Raw genomic sequence first — 20684 nt, 5'->3', positions numbered from 1 at the left:
CCCCCTTAGCCACCATCCTGTGTAAAGATAAATAACCATAGATTTGCATACAATCTTTTGTATGATTTCCTCCATGTGCCTCCCAGAGATGTCTTGGATGCACCCTGGGGATTTTAGAATCATGATTTGGAAATTTCTGTTCTACAACAAAACAAATGATAGGGAAATTACTCCTTTTAAGGAATAAGAAAAGTGGACTAAGAATGCTATTCAGTGTAGCATTAAGAATGTTATACTTAACCTGCAATTCCCTCCTTCTATTTACGTACTGAAATGCTCACCAGTAAGTCTTTCTTTAACATTATATTCTGCATTGTATGGAAACTTGTAAGCAACGAGCTGTGCTTGGCATTGGAATTGCACATTCAGAGAATGATGTGGGTAATTTGGGCAGCACAATAACAAGAGCTTAAGTTGAGATAATATTTACAAACTTGAAGATAAACTAATATTGTGACCACCTTCTTCTTTGCTATTGTTAGCAAGTGTTGGTTGAAAGGAATTCATACGGTAAATTGAGAAATCTATAGGGATCATACTGATTCCTTTTCATTGCATAAAAGTCACTGTTTTAACATAAAAGGAACTACATCTCTCCTTGAGTAGCTTTTACTTACTAAGCAGCATATCACCACAATAGGCCTATCAATCTGCTGAAAGGATTTTAATCTTTTTGGCTTCTTCACATATTTCAAGATATCATGTAAACTAGACTGTATAATATGAAAGGGAACCATATGTTAATCTTTTGTGACATGCACATATATGTAGATTGGCTGGTATCTGTTTCCCATTCCTGGTTATCCCTGAAAAGATGGTGCAGTGTCCTTGTTGAAGGATGACAGATATATTTCCCAGTTAGTGCACTGTGACCTGGAGGGAATGTTGCACTGGTGGTGTTATAGTGCACCTGCTGCCTTTGTTGAGCCTGGAGGGAGAGTCCAAGGGTTTGGAAAGCCCCATGGAACAAGTCTTAGCAAGTTGCTACAAAGCACTTTGTAGATCAGCTGCATTGCAGCCACAGCAGTGAAAGAAGGGATGTTCAGGACTGTGCTGCTTGTTCCAGAATGGTGTCAGCATTTAGGCTTTGCTGAAGCAAGTGGAGAATGTTCCTGTCTTGGTGCCTTGTAGATGGTGACAAGGGTTTTTGAAGACAGGAGCTGAGTAGTTTACCACAGCACCTCGCCTCTGACTTGTCCTTCTACATGCATTATTTACATGGCTGACCTGGTTAGCTTCTGGTCAAGGGTATCCCATGGGGTGTTATAGAATGTAGAACACTACAGCACAGTACCAACGTTTTATCCTGCTCTAAGATCTATCTAACCCTTCCCTCGCACATAGCCCCCTATTTTTCTATCATTCATGTGTCTAAGAGTCTCTTAAATGTCCCTAATGTATCTGCCCCCACAACCTCTGCCAGCAGTGCATTCCACGCACCCACCACTCTCTGTGTAAAAAAAAACTTACCCCTGACATCCCCCTTATATCTTCCTCCAATCACCTTAAAATTATGTCCCCTCGTGTTAGCCATTGTCGCACTGGGAATCTCCATTGATGATGGAGATTCAGTGATGCTACAACATTGTATGTTGTGGAGGAATTGTTGGATTCTATTGTGTCTTATTTGAGATGGTCATTGCCAGTCAAAATATATTTTTGAATCTGTATCAGCCCTAGTTGAATGTTGTCTGGGTCTTGCTACATAAAGAAATGGACTTTATTTTCTGAGAAGTTTTGAATATTATTGAATTTTGGGCCAGTGAGAGCAAACATGTCCACTTCTCACCTTATGATTTTAGAATGTCATTGGTGAAAGAAACAAATATGTTTGTACCTAAGACACATATCTGAGGAGTTACGGCAGTGATGAAGTGGGTGAGATGATTGACCTCCAACAACCACAACCTGGCCCTTTGTGCTTGGTGTTATTGTAGTCAATGGAAAATTTTCTCCTCAATTGAGAGAGAGAGAGAGAGAGAGAGAGATCTTTATTAGTCACATGTACATCGAGACACACAGTGAAATACATCTTTTTGCGTAGTGATTTGGGGGGCAGGCCACAAGTGTCGCCACGCTTCCAGCGCCAACATAGCATGCCCACAGCTTCCTAACCTGTACACCTTTTGAATGTGGGAGGAAACCGGAGCACCCAGAGGAAACCCACACAGACACGGGGAGAATGTACAAACTCCTACTACTGAACCATGGTAAAACTTAAGCCATTGATGCCACACTTGCTCAACTGTTATTTTCATTAAAAGGGAATCAATCTTGTCTCACCTGTGGAATTCACTTTTGTTCTTGTTTGGGGTAAGACCTGGAGCTATATGGTCCTGGCAAAACCAAAGTGAGTGCTGGTGAACAGGTGCTGCCTGAGTGCACCTGCTGCCCTTCCATCACTTTGCGAATGATTGCGGGCAGACTGGGTGGTAATTTTATTTTTTCATTCACAAGATGTAGACATCACTGGCAGCTTATTGGCCATCCTTAATTGCTCCTGAACTGTGGGAGACCATTGTAGACTGCTGTGGGTGACAATGGCTAACACGAGGGGACATAATTTTAAGGTGATTGGAGGAAGATATAAGGGGGATGTCAGGGATAAGTATTTTACACAGAGAGTGGTGGGTGCGTGGAACGCACTGCCGGCAGAGGTTGTGGGGGCAGATACATTAGGGACATTTAAGAGACTCTTAGATAGACACATGAATGATAGAGAAATGGGGGGGGCTATGTGGGAGGGAAGGGTTAGATAGATATTAGAGCAGGATAAAATGTCGGCACAACATTGTGGGCCGAAGGTCCTGTATTGTGCTGTTATGTTCTATATTATTACCATGACAGGTAACATGTTGAATAAAGTTGTTTATTTTAATTGCCATTAGTGATTTGTGGTTGTTTTGACCCAGAGAGTTCAAGATTTTGATTGTGTATATCTGAGTTAATCAATTATTAAGCCACTTCATTTAAATGAATACATTTGAATGAGCAAGAAAGTAGTTATGTACAGTGTGGATGCTGACTACCTGCAGACAAATTATGAAGTCCTCTTTTTGGGATTGAGGAATCACGGGACTTTGCTTCAATTTATTTTGTTTTTTATTAGAATTATGCATTTAAGCAATGGTGTGCTTAAATTTAGTGTGCCAAGCCTCAAAGAAACATAATTTAATGTAACTATTCCCTTGTTCAGATCTGGGCTGCAAATCATGATAGTGCCTCATGTTCGTCAGTAGATTTAGTGTGGAAGGACCAGAGATCCTGGGGAACAGGAGATGACGTGAGAGTGGTTCTTCTCAGTGCTAATGGAGTGGTAAGTGCAAAAACTGGTAGATCATTCCATTGCCAGCAGATATAAGTGCCAACTATGAATGTATGCACTGCAACTGAATAGTAACTGTCTGAAGTACTGAAAGTTGTGTCATCCCATTTTAATGTCCACTTCACTTAAATTTAAGATGACATAACACTCACTTTGTTCCCTGCAGATTTATTAATTTTATTGACATTTTGATCGGGTAATAAAATGTTTGACAGCAAATGAAATTGAAAGGTAATTGCTGACATGAAGTGCATGAATGCTTTACTGGGAACACATCAACGTAGGTTCTGGCTGCCTTAAGTCAATTATTTAACCAATATATGCTTGGTTCCTGTTTTTACTGATGGTGAGATGATAAGAAAGTCTCAGTGTAACTTTAAGGTAGTTCTACCTAACTTGGAGTGGCTGACTGCCTCAGGGCTAGGAGGGCAAAGATTGCAGCATCTCTGTCGCACTTTAACTAAATTTCTCCAATATTTTTTAAAAGTTTCTCAAAAAAAATAACAAAGTATAATTGGCATGCTAGCTCTCAATTCTTTATAAGGAGAAATCAGACATTTATTAGAGAGGGGTGGGAAGGAGGTGAAGGGTGTGTAATTTACCAAATAAATAATCAACTGAACTTGTGCTGAGGGTAAAATTTAAAATATATTGCTATTTTTAAAAAAAATCCCATCAGAGATTGTTTTTAATTTAATATAAACCCTGGAAAATTAGACCTAATTTGGTAGGATATGCAAAACAATAATGTATCTCTTGAAAAAATGGAAGTATTTTTATTTCATCTTTTCGGGCAGAGGACGGCTATTAGTTTGAACCTTGATTTCTGCAGTATTTTCTGGTTGGTTTCTGTATACCATTCTCCTGTTCCATGTAATAATGTGACGTGCACAGTGTTTTTTATACATATATATATATATATATATATATATATATATATATATATTTTGTAACTTAATTAACCATCCCAAAGCACATTGTCAAATAAAATGTGGCATGTTGTCAATTAAAATATTAGGGCAAATGACCAAGAGGTTGTTCAGGAAGGTAATCTTCTATGCAAAAATTACTTATTTGAGATGTTTAATATTTATTGAGTAACTTGTACAAGAAGCCTGTTTAGTTTACCAACGTCATTCTGCCGCTGGAAAAAATATTTGTAAAGTTTGCAGATTGCTTCCAAGAATAGCAAGTGTTTGAAAAGTTAAGTCCCCCACTATGTAATACTTTTGCATAATTTGATGCCTGGGGAAAAAAAATTGTGTGGTACTTGAATGAATTGCTCAAGGCCAAAGTTAAATTTAAAAACAAAAGTTTATCTTAGAATTCTGCGGTGACGGGCAGTTATCGACTGAGGTAAGCCTCCAATCCATTTTTAAATATAAAACAGAAGAATTCCTTTTGGATAATTTAACAAGATGTTAAAATCCTGTATAATAGTATCTTGAGGGACCCCCATCAGACTTTTCATGGTTCAGAAGATTGCATTAGTTTTGGCTAAGGAACCCTTTTGCAACTAACACTGATGTTGATTTCACAGGAGATGTCTACACGGACTATAGTGCAAATTCCGGGAACACCAGAAAGTAAACCTAGGGAAGAGGAGTATGAAGGTACCGCTGAGGACAAAAGTCAGTTTGAGTATAGTCCAACGGTATGAATGTACAGTGCTGCTACTTATCATTTGTTGGACAAAATGCAAATCTAATGGGTTCTGATGATCTATTTAAATTCAAAACAAATCTAATAATACCACAAATGTGGGTGTAAAATGGATTAGATATATCAACCACCATTTTAGGATCTCATGTAGTGGGGAACAAGTGATTTATTCAAAACAATATTCTTAGGCAATAAAACTGAGCCATAAATAGAATTGTTATCCACAAGGTCTTCATTCTGTCATCTGCATAAAATTAGTTTTCAGGTAGCTCTTTACGGCAAATGTAGTAGCCATTGCATTGTAGGGAGGATGTCCAGGCATTGAAGTAGATGCAAAGGTTTGTGAAATTGGTACCAATGAGAGGAATTTCAAAGGGTGAGACGGGCAGGTGGGGTCCTTCTCAGCGGAGAAATTACAAGGAGATTTAAATGGAGATATTCAAAATCATGCAAGGTTCTAATAACAAAAGTGGAGAAAAAAAAGCAGTGACAGGTAGGTCAATAACTGTCAGCCATTGGTTGAAAGTAATTGGCAAAAGACAAAACTTCTTTAATATAGCAAATATGATCTGGAGTGCACTGCCTAAATTTATCACTAACTTTCAAAATGAAGCTGGATAAAAACTTGGAAGAAAGTTGCAGGGCTATAAGGCATCTGAGTCTAATTAGACAACTCCTTCAAGGAGCTGCACAGCTAAAGTTGCACATACCCACCACAGAGCATTTCATGATTCTCGAAAACCCTGGAGCAATATCCTCTCTTCAATGTGTCCCTGGAGTAATGTAATTGACTTCCTTCCGAGTGTCTGCAATACACCAGGCTAAATAGGTTCCACACCTTTGACTTACATTTAATTAAGTTTGTCACACCTTTCCTGAATTGTTGACATTGGCATCTATGTTTGCTCTTGAGTAATTTCCTGGAAACATGAAGGATTTGTAACCCATGAGCTGGTGGTTTGGAAGTGGTAGGTCCGCAATGAGTGCTGTTGCATAAGTAACCTGATGCCAACACCCAGTCTCAGGATATAATCCAATTTTACGGGCTATCATTGGGTTTCCTTCTTGGGAGCAATGAGTTGGCAGCTTAACACTGATCGTTTATTAAAAGCAATATTAATGCCCAACTTTGGGATTTGTTTCTTGTTTTCTGGCACTTGCCAGTGAACTGAGCAGCATTGGACAGAATTGAGGACTGACCAGCAAATCTATCAATAAAGGCTCTGCAATCTCACAGCAGATTTATAGAATTTCTTCACAGGAGTTGTATTGATTCTTCATTCAGGCAGGTTTTGGGGAACATTTTGTAGGACTTGTGCTTGGGGATCGCTACAGTTTGCTTTGTGCTCGCAATTTTCCACATCAGATCATGGGGCCACTCGTCCAGCTGCTCTGAGGGCCCCAGTGGAGGATCTTGAGGGAATATCATGGGAGCCTCCGAGTATTTGCAGGCTGCTCTCACCTTCCTGCAGATACGCAGGGTAATTTAGTGTCTAGAGGCTGAGTTTCCTGCGTGTGCCTACATATCAGTGCCAGAGGAGGCTCAAAATACCACAGCAGGTGTCAGCAGGCCTTTGAGCCTTCTGAGCGAAGATCTCCCTGCTGGATAAACTTTGCAAGTAGCTGTGAGTGCGGTCAGCGTCCTCGGCTTCTATTGCCTCAGGATCCTTCTGAGGCTTTTACCAGAGACATATGCAGGGTCTTGCAGTCAGCTGCTCATAGGCACATCAGCCAGGGGACTTGAGTCTTGTCTTTGAGACCTGGCAGCCAGTTCGGCCTTGCTCCTGATGATGCCAGTCAGAATGAGGGGCTGAATTTTTAAGTGCAGGTTATAGCAGGCTGCATGAATGTGACTTTCAGGGCACCTTAGATCATCCTGGTGTTTGGCAATTTTTAAAGTCATCCACTCCATTTAATATCCAGATGATATGTAACCACGAGGTTCTCTCTCCCGACTTCATTTATCTACTATCCCTGACCTATATTGCTGACCCGCGCTGGCTGTTTGCGGACAAGGGGTATGTCCTTTGATGATTGTAATGAGGAAACCAAGCAGCAAAGTCCAATAGCAGTTTAACCGTTATAGACTCCCTGCAAGAGGAGGAGGAAGTTGGTGATGAGGGGAGTATCCAAGGAATCCTGCCTGTACTGTGCTGCATGGGATTCCCCATCAGTGTGTGGTTCAGTTTGGCATCAGAATTCGCCTATCTGACAAGATCAAAACCTCGGTCTTGCTCCCTTATGTCAAATCAAATCGAGCTGTTGCCAGCATTGATTTGTTGTCTCCTATTTCCTCGCCAGGCAAACTTGTCAATTGACAACCAGGCAGGAAGTGAAGTCAATAAGTAAGGGTGAAGGATCTCGACCCAAAACATTGACCGTCCATTTCCCTCCACAGATGCTGCCTGACCCACTGAGTTCCTCCAGCATCTTGTTTGTTGCAATAACCAACTTCATATTTAAAACCCACATTTAATTTTTGTACAAGTCACCTATGTACACACCATTGTGCTGTTGCAAAGGTTCACTCTCGCTTAGTGTAGGGATTTTCCGTTGTGTCTTCCATAAAGGCAGAAGCAATCTGCATAGGTCCCTCCTATGCAGCTGACTCAGTCTTGGCCGAGTTCCTCTGTGGTTTTTAAGCTCCAAGCACCACGCCACCAGCACAGGGGCAGACATTGCCAGTGGGACATCAGACAGTATATGGGGTAACAGGTGAGAAGCAGGAACACTTCAATCAGCATTTTGCCTGTGTTCACCTTGCACATTCCTTACCACTGCTCTAGAGTCCCGTTTCTTGATGACCCCCAAGTATGACAGAGTTTGAACGATCCTGCCCTTTCAGACCAGGGGTTTCCAAAGTTCCTCAGTTCTCCAGCAGCTGCACTGTTTACTGCCATGTGTGTTTTACCAAGTGGCAGGCTAACTGTATCTTACCAGTTCATTCAAAGTTTTAAGAGTCTAAATCGGTATGTGTGGAGTCGTACGACGATGCATCCTCTGACCGAGTGCCCTCCTCCTCCAAGGATTCATCATCACACTATCTCGTGACTTGACCAAGGAGCAAAGTTCCTGCAGAAGACGGAAAGTGAAGCTAATTAGTATTGTGCATGTCACAAATTGTCCTTCACTGCCGGTGTCAAGTCTTGAGTGTGTTAGGCAGTGTACTTGGATGAGAGAGAATTCTTTTGCCAGAGACAATGAGATCTCCATCTCCAACACTTATGATATTGGTCATATCGATTATCTCTGCATCCTCTGCAAGTGCCAGCTGAGTGATCTCCAAGGGTGGCACAAGTAGTAGAGTCAATGCTTTACAGCACCAGAGGCTTGGGTGCTGTCTGTGTGGAGCTTGCATGTTCTTCCTCTCCATTGTAAGTTTCCTACGGGTGTTCTGGTTTCCTTCCAGATCCCAAAGGTGTGAAGGTTGGTAGATTAGTTGGGCACTGTTAATTTCCCATAGTGTGTAGAATCTGGGGGGAGTTGAGAATGAGGGGAGAATAAAAATTGGTATTAATAAAGGATTGGTGTAAGTGGGTGGTTAATGGTAGGCGAGGACTTAGTAGGCTGAAAGGGCTGTTTCCAAGCTGTATCTCTCTACGACTCTTCAAGATCACTTCTTTTTAAAGCTCTCTGCTGTCTTCTGCAAAGAGAACAAACAAGTGAGAACGTACAAGTACAGGCATGGGATGGATGTAAAACCAATGCAATAGTGACTGAGGCAGAGCAATGCAAATAAATGAAGTTGAATTTCACTGGTGGCTGCATAGTTGGAGGTGTGTGAAGGTGTGTCCCCAGAAAGGAAAGGATGCACATATGATGTAAACTGATGGGTTTGAGTGAATGTAACATGTTGGAGTCAAAAGCACATCACGATGTAACTCGATGTGCTAGGGACCACTTTCCTCACCTATGTGTCTATCTGTAGCCACTCCACCTTTGAAACGACTCATTTCTTCCATTGGCAGGGAATCTGAGGTCCTTGAAGATCCTTGTAGCTCCTGGCATCCCCTCCTGTGTAGGCTCTGTAATCCTTGACTCTGTATCCTGTTTGGAATGTCCCTTTAACTACTGGGATTAGATCTGTATTGAACATCATTGTGTCTATTGAGCCCAGTTATTGATCAGCAAATCCAGAAATAATAACCCAGTGACTGGGATAAAGCAACTCTCACAACCACATTGCATGCAATTTTGAATCGGCTCACTATTTGGTGCCCATCCCTCTCTACCCCTGTCTTTGGCCCCAGCACAATGGGAAGTTAAAATCTAAGCCAAAGATTTAATTGCCAGAGTATAATTTTCTACCTTATTATATAGTCATGCATTGACAACCCTACAGAGACGCCAGTGTAGTAATCTAATTAAGTTCCGAAATATGAATTCATGATTTTTTGGTTCCAAGTTCCACAGACTTCATTTGTGAAATCTCACCGTAAACAAATATTCTCCATTGTTGGGTCTGGTAGGAAGACTGGATCCATGCACACCAGGAAACTGGGGGTCTTGGATACCAATTGTGATCACAGTCACCTGCAGGACTTTACACAGAGTGCTGGAACCAATCTCGGATGCCCCTTCTACCAAACCCGTTCAAATGAGCAAACTCAGCGAAGACAGCTCAGTAGTCGAGCTTTGTGCATGGTGTAAGCTGCGCCAAATTTAATCTGAAATTCATAAAACGTTAAGAATTTTTTGGGAAGGGGAAGTGGGGGGAGGGTGAAAATCTAATTCACTCTCTGGATTTCTTGTTGCTGCTCAGCCTTGGCTTCTTGGCTTGGAAGTAACATTCTCACCTTTGAATCAGAAGGTAAATGAAGTGTGAATCATGCCAGTGGTGATTAAATAAGGAAGCTGATCTAGTATGTGCACACATTCTGAATTATTTCTGGCAATCCTGCTGCGGCTGCAGTTAATGGTGGAAATAATACAAATGGCAGAGGGAAGACATGGTTATATAATGAGTAAAGCCAACTAATAACAAATGATGGATTCATGTTGCATGATGTCCTGTTCACCAGTTGTATAAACATCCCATTCAATAGATTCTGCCACATTTTTATGTTTAGACTACGAGTTAGGTGAAGGAGTTTATTCAGAAATCTGATTTCATTTTGTAATAGTTTGTATAACATGGCCCATTTCTTTTCCCTTCTGAGGACAACAGTGATGTTTTTTGAGTCATTTCTCTTTCAATTCTAGTTCTGATGATCTTGGCAAAGAACAATCTGCCATTCTGGCATCTTGTTTTATTCAATCCCTGCATGTTTGCTGGCTGCTCAGGGATCTGGACTCCAGCAAGTCCCTATTATGTCTTCCAAATGATGAAAGTGGTTTATATCATGGAATTCCAGATCCTGAAGGAAAAAATTAGCTTATTATTCACGTGAATGATGACAAGTTGTCTTGTGTTGGTAATATGTTGAGATTGAGATAAGTTTCATTGTCATTGCTCTTAGTTCATTCTTTCCAGGATCTCAGAACTCTTCCTCACTCCCCTTCCTTCCATTAACACTTCTAGTCCATCCTTGTTGCCATTCTTCCTTGGCTGAGTATTGACACACTTCCCTCATAGTGGGACCGTGTGGGTTCAGGTTAGTCAGAGGTCCCGTCTCTTTAGTTGAGATATTAGAGATCTGGTCCAGACCTGCAAAGATATTTTGTCATTATTTTAAAATGTTGTGGGAAGTTTACCTGGTCTCTTTGCCAACATTCCTCCAGAGTGAGCATTACTGGAATTGTACCTGGACGTTTCTCATTGCTGTCTCTGAAACTTTACTGTGCAAAAATTGGCTTCAGGAGTGGCCTGCATTACAATGTTTTAAAAGTATTTCCTTGGTTTCGAAACACTTGTGAAATCTTAAATGTGTGAAAAGTATAACTTAATTCAAAGTAAAACTCGTATTACCCTTTTATTCTTTGTACTGTTCTTCATTCTGGGAATTTTTTCAAAGAAATATCTTTAAATTTTTTTTAAAACAAATCTTCCATTTGTAGAACCACTGTTGCAGAGGAGGAGACCATTCAGCCCCTTGAGTCCATGGCAGCTCCTAGTAGTGCAATCCCATTGTTCTCCATACACCTGCAAATTCTCATTCAAATGACTATCTACTTCATTTATGAAGGGTTAATTTAAATCGCACATTCCCTGGCAAGTGAATTCCAGATCATGACTGCACTCTGATTTTAATAAGATTTTCCTCATTCTCACTTGGCTTCTCTGTCTAAAACTATAAATCCAAGATGCCTGGTCATTGACTCATCTGCCAATAGGAACATCTTTCCTGCATTTTTCCTTTCACCTCTATCAAATATCCTCTCTCATTTTTCTCCAAAGCAAACAACCCCAACTTCTCTGGTCGAACTTTGTAGCTGAAGTCCCTCATCCATTCTGGTAATTATTTTCTTGCCTTCTTTACAACTTTTTGCTTTCTTTGTTAAGTTGACCAGACTAGAATGGAATACACCAATCATAGCCTATCCAGTGTGCTGTACAGGTTTGAAATAACTTTGTACCTAATGTCTCCATTTATGAATTCCAGGATCCCACTTGCTATATTACCCACTCTCTGCACATGCCCTGCCACTTTCAAGAGTTTATACACATGTGCATCTTCTGTTCTTACTTGCCTATAGAACTGTGTTGTTTCATTTCCTTATTCTTTCTGCCAAAATGTATTACTTCATGCATCATTATATTAAATTTCATCTGGCACTTGGCTGCCTATTCAGTCAGCCTGCTCAAGTCCTTTTGCAGTTTAAACTATCCTCCTCACTGTTTGTGATATATCCAAGCTTGGGCAACCTTGGAAATTTCCTCATGCACACCCATATCTAAGTCATTGATGTATATTAAAATGAGTGATTGTCCTTACACTGGGGATGTCACTTGGCTACTATTTTCCATTCTGGAAAACAGCCATTTACCACTGAAGGTAAAAATAAAAGCTGAAGATGCCAGAAATCTGAAATAAAGACTTAAAATGCTGGAAAAGCTCAACAGGTCGGGCAGCATCCGTGGAAAGAGCAAGGGAGTTAATGTCTCAGGTCAAAGACTCTTCATCAGAACTGGGAAAGAGAGAAAACAAGTTAGTGCTAAATTGCAGAGAGGGTTGGGGAGGGATGGTTAGGACAAAGGTGGGTGGCTGGGGGGAGTATTTGAGGCTGAGGCCAGGGTTGCTATGGGAATAAGCTGTTGTTGAAGCCATTCTTGACTTCCGGCCTTTTAAGCCAATTTCCTCTCCAGGCTGCTGCTGGCCTTCATTTCCAAGGCCCTCAACCAGGCTTCTGTGTGGGGTTTCGTCAGATGCTTTGTAAAATTCTGCACAGACAATATTTACTCTTGATCTCATCAAAAAATTAATCGAACGTATTTCTCTTCAACGAATTTCTTGAACAAAATCTCTTTAATTTAACAAAATCTTTTTAACATGCTGCCTCTCCTTTCACAGCTCAAATGTTCCTCCATGTTTCCTTAACTATTGTTTCTTTAAAAAAAAAGCTTCCCAACAACTGAAGTTAAATTGACAGGCCTGTAGTTGCCTATCATATCCTTTCTTTGAAAAAGGTGTTGCATTTGCCTGTCATCTGGCCTCTCCACTGTACCTAGTGAGGATTGGGAGATTACGGAAAGGCTTCCTGCATCCTCTGGTCCCAGCTCCCTATGCAACCGAGGATACATTCCATATTACTGAGATTGGTTTGCTTTTAACTATAACCAACCAATCTTGCACCACCTCCTTTTCAATTTTCATCCCGTCCATAACCTTTGCTCCCCTATTACTTCCCCTTCTCCTGAGCTTTTTGACAGTGTCCACTCCCTTGATAAAGCACAATACAAAGTACTAATTTAGTATTTCTGCTGCATCTTCTCTGTGCATAAATCACTTTCATTATCCCTAATTGCCACCCTTCTATCTACTTGTCATTTACAGTTTCAATGAGTCCAAGAATTTGTAATTGGGATGAAAGATCATCTTTTAATCAGCTTAAATGATCACAGTTGTTGTGAAATAAGAATAATAATTCTGGGTATTTATAAATTTTATATATTCATGGTAATTATCATTTCAGATTGGTATTGGTTTATTATTCACGTACCAAGGTACAGTGAACAACTTGTCTTACATACCATTGGTACAGATCAATTAATTACACAGTGCATTGAGGTAGTACAGGGTAAAAACAATAACAGAATACAGAGTAAAGTGTCACAGCTACAGGGAAGTGCATTGCAGGTACATAGAATTTAAATTTAAAAGAGTAGAACAATTATGGTAAAAGTAATGAGTAGATCTGCAGAGAGCAACTTGCAATGAGTCACCCCATTCCGGCGCCATCTTGCTTTGGAGCCAAATTATCTTTCTTTGTATTAAAGGAATTACTTTCACGTCTCTACGCTGTTTTGACCCTTTACCTTTATTGTAGCTTCTGTTTTCAAACAAGACTCCACCCACCGTTCTATCAAGCATCATATTGTAACAGTTTCACATTCTATTTCTGCATAGCTATCCATCTGTCTTTTTTGTTTCATGGATGTCTAGAGGGGTGGTCACATTACAGTTCAAGAGGATGGGTGACTGCCAGGCAGACGAGGAGGAGCCAACAGGTGATCCAGGAGTTCCCTGAGAAACTCTCACTCACTAACAGATTTTTGAATAATGTTTAAACTTTATTTATACAGCGGTAACAGGCCCAACGAGCCTGCTCCGCCCACTTAAACCCATGTTAACCTACTAACCCATACATCTTTGGAATGTGGGAGGAAACCCACACAGACACGGGGAGAATGTCCAAATTCCTTACAGGCAATGAAGGGAATTGAACCCCTATCGTTGCCACTGTAATAGCGTTATGCTAACTGCTGTGATGGGGTGGCGGGGAGAGGCAGGGGTTTGGATTGGAGAGAGGAGTGCAGTCAGAGCCAGGATTATGGTAGCCCCTGAGAGGCTGAAGGTAGGAAGAGGAGTGAGAGAGTGATACTGAAAGGGAGATTTAATAGTTGGCCGCATGGGAGTTTTAGTGGCCATGGATGTGACTCCAGTGTGGTACGTTGCACTTCTGGTGCCAGGGTCAAGAATGTCACTGAATGGCTGCAGAGTATACTGAGAAGGGAGGGTGAAGAGCTATAGACTGTGGTCCATATTGTGCCAATGATGTAGATAGAGAAAGGGATGAGATCCTGTAGTAGGAAAGAAGCTACGAAAGAAGTTAAAATTCAGGACCTCAAAGGCAGCAGATTTTAGTGTCCACTGCCAAATACTAATGTACAGAAATAGGAGGAAAGAGCAAAAAAAATTGCTTGGCTCGAGAAATGATGCAAGAGAGAGGGCTTTAGAACTATTTTGGGGACAGGTGGCACCTGTACAAATTGAATAGGTTACATGTCACTATGGAGAGGACCAATGTCCTTTGGTGAGGAAAGTGGTTGGTTACTAGATCTATTGGGGAGGGTTTAAAGCAATTTTGGCAGGGGAATGGGGACCTCGAGGGAAATTCATGAAGAACAAAACAAAGCAGGAACTGAAAGTGAGAAAAATAGTAAGCAAAATAAACAGGCAACAGAAACAAAGGAAGGCAGCAAACAAAGTCTAATTACGAAAACTTGCTAAAATATCAACATGCTGTCTCTAAATGCTTGCATCATTCGCAATAAGTTAGCTAAATTAAAGGCACAAATTAAAGTAAATGGAAAGATCTGATTTCCATTACAGAAATATGGTTCAGGATGATCAAAGATAGGAGCTAAATGTTCAAAGATAGTTAACAGTTAGAAAGAACGGGCAAAAATAAAGGAGATTGTGTAGCATAATTTTAAGGGAGGAGATCAGTGCTGTGGTAAGAAATGATCTTGGCTAGGAAGATCATAACAGAATTAGAATCGATTTGGATCTAGCTAAGAAATAGCAAAGGGACATTGTTAAAGGGATCTAAAGGCCATCAAATAGTAGTTGTAATATTGGGTTTGGCATAAATAAAGAAATCAGAGATGCATGTAATGGGTTATCATGGGGGACTTTACATATGGAGCAGACCAGTCAAATTAGCAGTAATAAGATGGAGGATACATTCATGGAATATATGAGATGTTTTTCAGATCTGTATATTGAAGAACAAACCAGGGAAAAAATTATATTAAATCTTGTTTTGTGCAATAAGAAAGAATTAATTGTTATTGCAAAGGGAAGAGTGACTATCATACTAAACTATGTAGCTCATTCTGAAACTGGAGTCTTAAACCTAAATAAAGGAAACTATGTAGGTATGAAGGAAGAGTTGTTGGTGGTGATTTGGAAATTGTATTGAACTGTTTGACAGTGGACTGCCAATGGCAAGCATTTAAAGAAATAATACATAGATTGCAAAAAAAACAAAATTCCACAAATTAATTGAAGATGACATTAAATGAAAGGAAGAGGCTTATAGAATTGCCTAAAATTGCTGTAATTCTGAGTAATGGGAGCATTTTGGAGCTCAGGAAAGGAGGACCCAGAATTTGACTTAATCAAATAGCAAGATAGAAAATGGGAGTTGACTGGTGAAAAGCTTAAAAATGGACTGTTAGAACTTCAACAGAGATGTAAAAAGGAAAATGCTAATGAGGGCAAGAGTGGGCCCTCCACAGACAAAGGAATAAAGAAATGGCAAAGAAATTAAATTATAATTTTCTTCACAAAAAAAGCCCTGACAGAAATAGTCAAGCACTGAGAACATGAAGAGCTTGAGGAACTGAAAGGAATGAGTATTAATTGAAAAATAGTCCTACAAATGTTAGTGAGGTTGAAAGCCGATAAATCCCAGGGTTTTACAAGAGGTGACTATTGAGATCGTGGGTGCACTGGTTATTCCAATATTCTATAAATTTTGGAATTGTTTCTGTGGGCTGGAGGGTAGCAAACGTCATCCCACTATTTAAGAAAGGAAGGAGGGGGAGAATTCAGGGAACCACAGATGTGTTAGCCTATTGTCATTAGTGCTGGAATATACAATGAAGGATATCATAACAGGACAGAATATAGAAGAATAATAGGATTGAGCAGAGTGGGCATGGATTTATGAAAAGAAAGTCATATTTGTCTAATCCATTGGAGTTCTTTAAAGACCTGATGGGTGGGATAGATACAGGGAAACCGGTGCCATTCAGGGGGTTAGTTAATGAGGTTAGAATGAGGGAGTGGTATTAGGAGATGAGAGATTTGGGTAGTGTTGCTGTTCAAAGAGACCTGGGTGTCCTTGTAGACGAGTCAATGAAAGCGAGCATGCAGGTCCATCATGTGATTAGGAAGGCAAATGCGATGTCATTCTTTGTGATGAATGGATTTGAATACAGGAGTGAGGATGCTATATTGCAGTTGTGTAGGGCTTTGATGAAAATACACCTGGAGTGTTGTGCGCAATCTTTGTCTCTTTATCTAAGAAAGGATGTGCTTGTCATTAGAGGGAGTTCAGTGGAGATTCGCTTAATTGATTCCAGAGATGGTGAGTTTGCTATAAGAGATCGAGTGGATGAAGCCTCCATTCTCTAGAGCTTCAAAGAATGATAAGAGATCTCATTGAAACTGAAAAAAATTACAGGGCTTGACTGGGTGGATGTTTCCCTTGCTGAGACACCTAGAACTAGAGGTCATACTTTCAGAGTAAGAGTCTCAGATAAGGGAATTTTTTTTTCCACTCAGTGAATAGTGAATGTTTATAATTCTCTTCTCCAGAGGGATGGGGAGGCTCTATTGCTGAGTTCATTTAAAATGGAGATGGAATGAGTTCCGGACATTAAGGGAATTAAGTGAAGATAGTGCAGGAAAATGGCACAGAGGGAGAAAATCAGCCATATTCTCATTGAATGGCAGAGCAGGCTCAAAGGTCTACTCCTATTTCTTATGTTGTTATAATAAGCTCCATACAAATAGATGCATTTTCTGATTCAGTCCCAATCTGTTCAATATAATTTAATGTGCAAGGCAGGAATCGGTCTATGGTTGCTGATGCAAAACTATTCTCCACTTGTGTTCTTCTCCTATCATTATGTTCCATAGAAGTTTATCTTGAAATCTCACCTCCTCATATTATTTTCCTAATGTGGCACACAAGATACAAAAAGGAGAAAGAAACATTTTTTTGATTTGGAACTGTACTTGGAGTTCCATATATCTGCCAACATGCATTTTTTGTCATTAAGCAAAATGCTGACCAGTTTGTGCTTGTCAAGTTATTACCTCTGAAGAGTGATTTTTGCAGTTTAGTTTTACTGTATAAATAGCAATAAATAGCATTAGATTGAAGGAAAATGTATAAAAATCATTTTAGAACATTTAGTTTGGATAAAAATGCTTCTCTAAATTATAATGCAGTAATCTGAATGAGGTGAGATCACAGTCTGCATTAATTGAAGTTTGGTGATTACTCAGTGGAAGGGGCATATGGTTGAAGTCAAATTTGTGGTAAATTCCTCTGAGGTAAGTAATTTTAATGTTTCCTGAATCTGAAAGATTTCTAATTATAGTTCAATCACAAATAAACATTACGGTTCCAACAAAGGATTTATAAAAGCATGCAATTTTCAAGTGATAATAAATTCTTATCATTTAAAAAAAGGCAATTCAAAATGCATTTGTAATATTGTGTGTAATGAGGAATTTGGGCTTAATGCAAATGAGGACAGCAGTGATACTTTTTAAAGTTAAATAAAATTAACAGTTAAAATTTGATTTCATTTCATTTTACTTATTTGCTCCTGTTTAATGTGACCCGTGTTCTATGATCTCACCTGTATGAGACCTGCAAACCACTAAGCATCGTTTTAGCTTTATCGGGGTAAGAGTAAATATGGTGTTATGGGTAGTTTGCACACTTCCAGCAGGGGGCACCAAAAGCTGAATGTTTGGCTGATTTCCACTCCCTCCCTTGCTAATTAGTGGTACTGGGATTAATTGACAATATAGTTCCACTGTGATTGAGATCAGCTAACTCACAGCAATCCAGAAATTGAACCTGGTGTTTCATGGTCTGCAGTGTTGGCTGTTAGATACCACCCTTACCAGCTGAATGACTGAAAAACTTCTTCACTGAATCCATTCTGTTTACTGAATGAAAACTCTCTGTTTGATTTCCAGAGACATGCTGGGAATGAAGATCCAGGGTGTGCTATAATGTAATGTCAGAGAGAAGTCCTTCAGAAGATGAATATAATTGTGATACATCTTTTTTTTAATGATTATTGAATGTAATATGTACTTGGAATATTGAAATATTTGTTTCAGAAAGAATGCATTTGATTTTAGAAACTGCTCATTAGGAGTGGCTCTTTAAGTGAAATAAACTTGTCATCAAATGGTTTCTGTTGATTCAGTGCCATACAATTATAAACATCCATTGTTTTTAACATACTTTTTGAAACGACAAGAACTCATTAATTGAGTCGGCTACTATTGTTAAATGTTTCACTTCAAAAAAAAAATTACTTAATTTACACTCCTGTTCTTAGTTTTGAAGAGCACTCATTTCTTATAGAAGATAACAGCAGTGTGTTTTGGATACCTTGATTTGAAACTTCATAATCCAAAGCTGATTCAATTACAGTACAGGCTTGGAGAAGAGCCAACCCTGCAACTTCAATCTAAATTGTTTCTGCTTAATATAAACTGTCAATCTTTTCAGTTCAGAAACTAGAGAAATGAATCTCTCCGAGTAAATGCCCCTTCAGCAAGATGTTTTCTTTAATGAGCTCCCATTGCCTAGTAGAGTTTTGTTGAAATACTGCTGAGTTTTCTTTACTTGATTCATTTAGGCATCTGTATAAATGAAAACGATACACATGTGTAATAAAATGTTAATTGCTTTAACAGAAACATGATAAACTCTGGAGAAATTATGCAGAAATTCTTAACATTTAATAGAAGCAGCCTTTAAGCTTGTTTTGTCTCAGTAATTTCATTTTTGTTTGGGACATTTAGAAGTTGCTTTAGATGTGTGCTACACATTCTTCTGTTAAATTATTTATCTCTCAATATTATCAAAATTTATTGCAATAATTTTTTTTTAATGCTGCTTGGCTAGAAGTTACTACTTTGTCTGTAGTGCTAATAATCATTGTATGGTAGTGCCAGCTCAGTGTTCTTTATCTCTGAGATCCATTCCATTGAAGTCAATGTCAGAGGCAGAATACAATTCGATGAGACCTCCACTTAGCCTGTTTCATTTATCGGTGGGGATAAATGTGTAAGTGCAAGTGTTTCATTTTCATCTAGTTCTTAAATTTGTTTGCTTGTCTGTTTACTCTTTGGAACTTTACTTTCTTTTTCTTCTTTGCCCCTTGCCTTCCTCCCAAATACAAGTGAAAGAGAACCTTGGTTGTATAAATCTGTTTTTACTGCTATTCTGATTTAAGGTTAGAATCTAATATTTTGATAATTTTATTTCTAAGAATAAATCATATCAATTACATTTTTATGGTGTATTCAACACCTGACTGCCATTTATGAGAAAATGCTGACTTGAAATTTAAAACTATAAATAAATATCTTTGCAGTTGTGCAGATTTGTTCTATTTGTTATCCTGTGTACACACGTTAGCCTATATACATGTGTACCTCAAATTTAGTGGGGACAAGTACACCTCATTGCTTTAACTATATTGCTGATCATTACCACTTTGAGTGGACGGGTCTTTCTTGCAAATGCCAGTTCTGCATGCCCCTTTTGAGATTGTATTCCAAGCTCAAACTGATTTAGAGATTTGATCTACATCTTGCCATAATTACATTCTTTTTCTTAAGGCCCTAAATTTCCCATGGATATTGATTCTACAGGGTATAATTTAAACCCAGTGACAAGACTTCATACAAAATATCTGATGAATCTGCAGCATGCCGAGGCCTACACGTGTAAAGAGAACCTCAATTTTACAGCAATGTGTCGGGATCTTGGGATACTCCTGGGAATTGGAGACTGCAGACATGAGTGTAAATAGCAAAGAATGCAATGGAATAATGGGAAAATTTTAGGGAGGGAGTGTTGGGTGAGTGAGTGGGCAAGGGAACACGGTGGTTCATTTGCCTATTACAGTGACCTGCACATCAGCACCAATTCATTTTCCCCCATTTTTGGATTTAGTTTCTTGTTCTAAGATTCACATTCTCATATTCCTATCTAATTAGATCAGGTTTATAGTCCTGCAGTGGGTTTGAGGTTACGTTAGGGTTCTTCACAACTCAACTTGGATCTTTTGTCTTCATTCATTTTGTTTTTGCACTCCTTCCCAAATTTTTAATTTTCAGCATATAATTTGACCTCAACATCTGTTCAGTTTCCCCCACAAGGAGCTCCTCAGACTGAAACAAAATAGAGAAAACAGTACTTCCTGACAAATCACATCCATCAGTAAGTTGGAGGTGGGTAGCTTAGTTGACTTTTAGAAAACTGTCTATTGTATAGCATTAAAGTAAACTTACTCAAAAAAAAACCAAATCTGTTTATAGAGCAAAGGAAATGGAAACCACCAACTTTTCTAAATAAGAGGAGGTTCATTTCCACAGAAAACTGCAGTAAGTGGAAGATGGTTACAGATATCATGGGCATAAAATTAAACTCAGTCATTCATAATATTGTGGTTGGTTGATTGATGGGGGAATTACACAATCATCTCCACTCTGACAGGTTATAGTGTTAATGCTATATACAAGTAGTACAATCAACATTCAAT

At 39.3% G+C, this 20684-nt stretch overlaps 1 protein-coding gene across 3 annotated transcripts in view; it reads left to right on the top strand.

Moving 5' to 3' along the window:
* Positions 1–19515, top strand: part of LOC127583991 (lamin-L(III)-like) — a 61083-nt gene extending 41568 nt beyond the window's left edge. Inside the window, exons 9-11 of one of the 3 annotated variants that reach the window (XM_052040468.1) lie at positions 3197–3316; positions 4866–4938; positions 18097–19515. In XM_052040468.1, coding sequence (XP_051896428.1) covers positions 3197–3316; positions 4866–4938; positions 18097–18113 — 210 coding nt within the window. In that variant the 3' untranslated portion in view covers positions 18114–19515. Of the gene's footprint in view, positions 1–3196; positions 3317–4865; positions 4980–18096 lie in introns of all 3 variants that reach the window. The other 2 variants (XM_052040467.1, XM_052040466.1) reach the window with 2 other exon arrangements.
* The last annotated feature ends 1169 nt before the right edge of the window (positions 19516–20684 follow it).

The sequence above is a fragment of the Pristis pectinata genome, chromosome 28, assembly GCF_009764475.1.
Source record: "Pristis pectinata isolate sPriPec2 chromosome 28, sPriPec2.1.pri, whole genome shotgun sequence".
Taxonomy (NCBI): domain Eukaryota; kingdom Metazoa; phylum Chordata; class Chondrichthyes; order Rhinopristiformes; family Pristidae; genus Pristis; species Pristis pectinata.
This window is presented reverse-complemented; position numbering and strand designations above follow the sequence as displayed.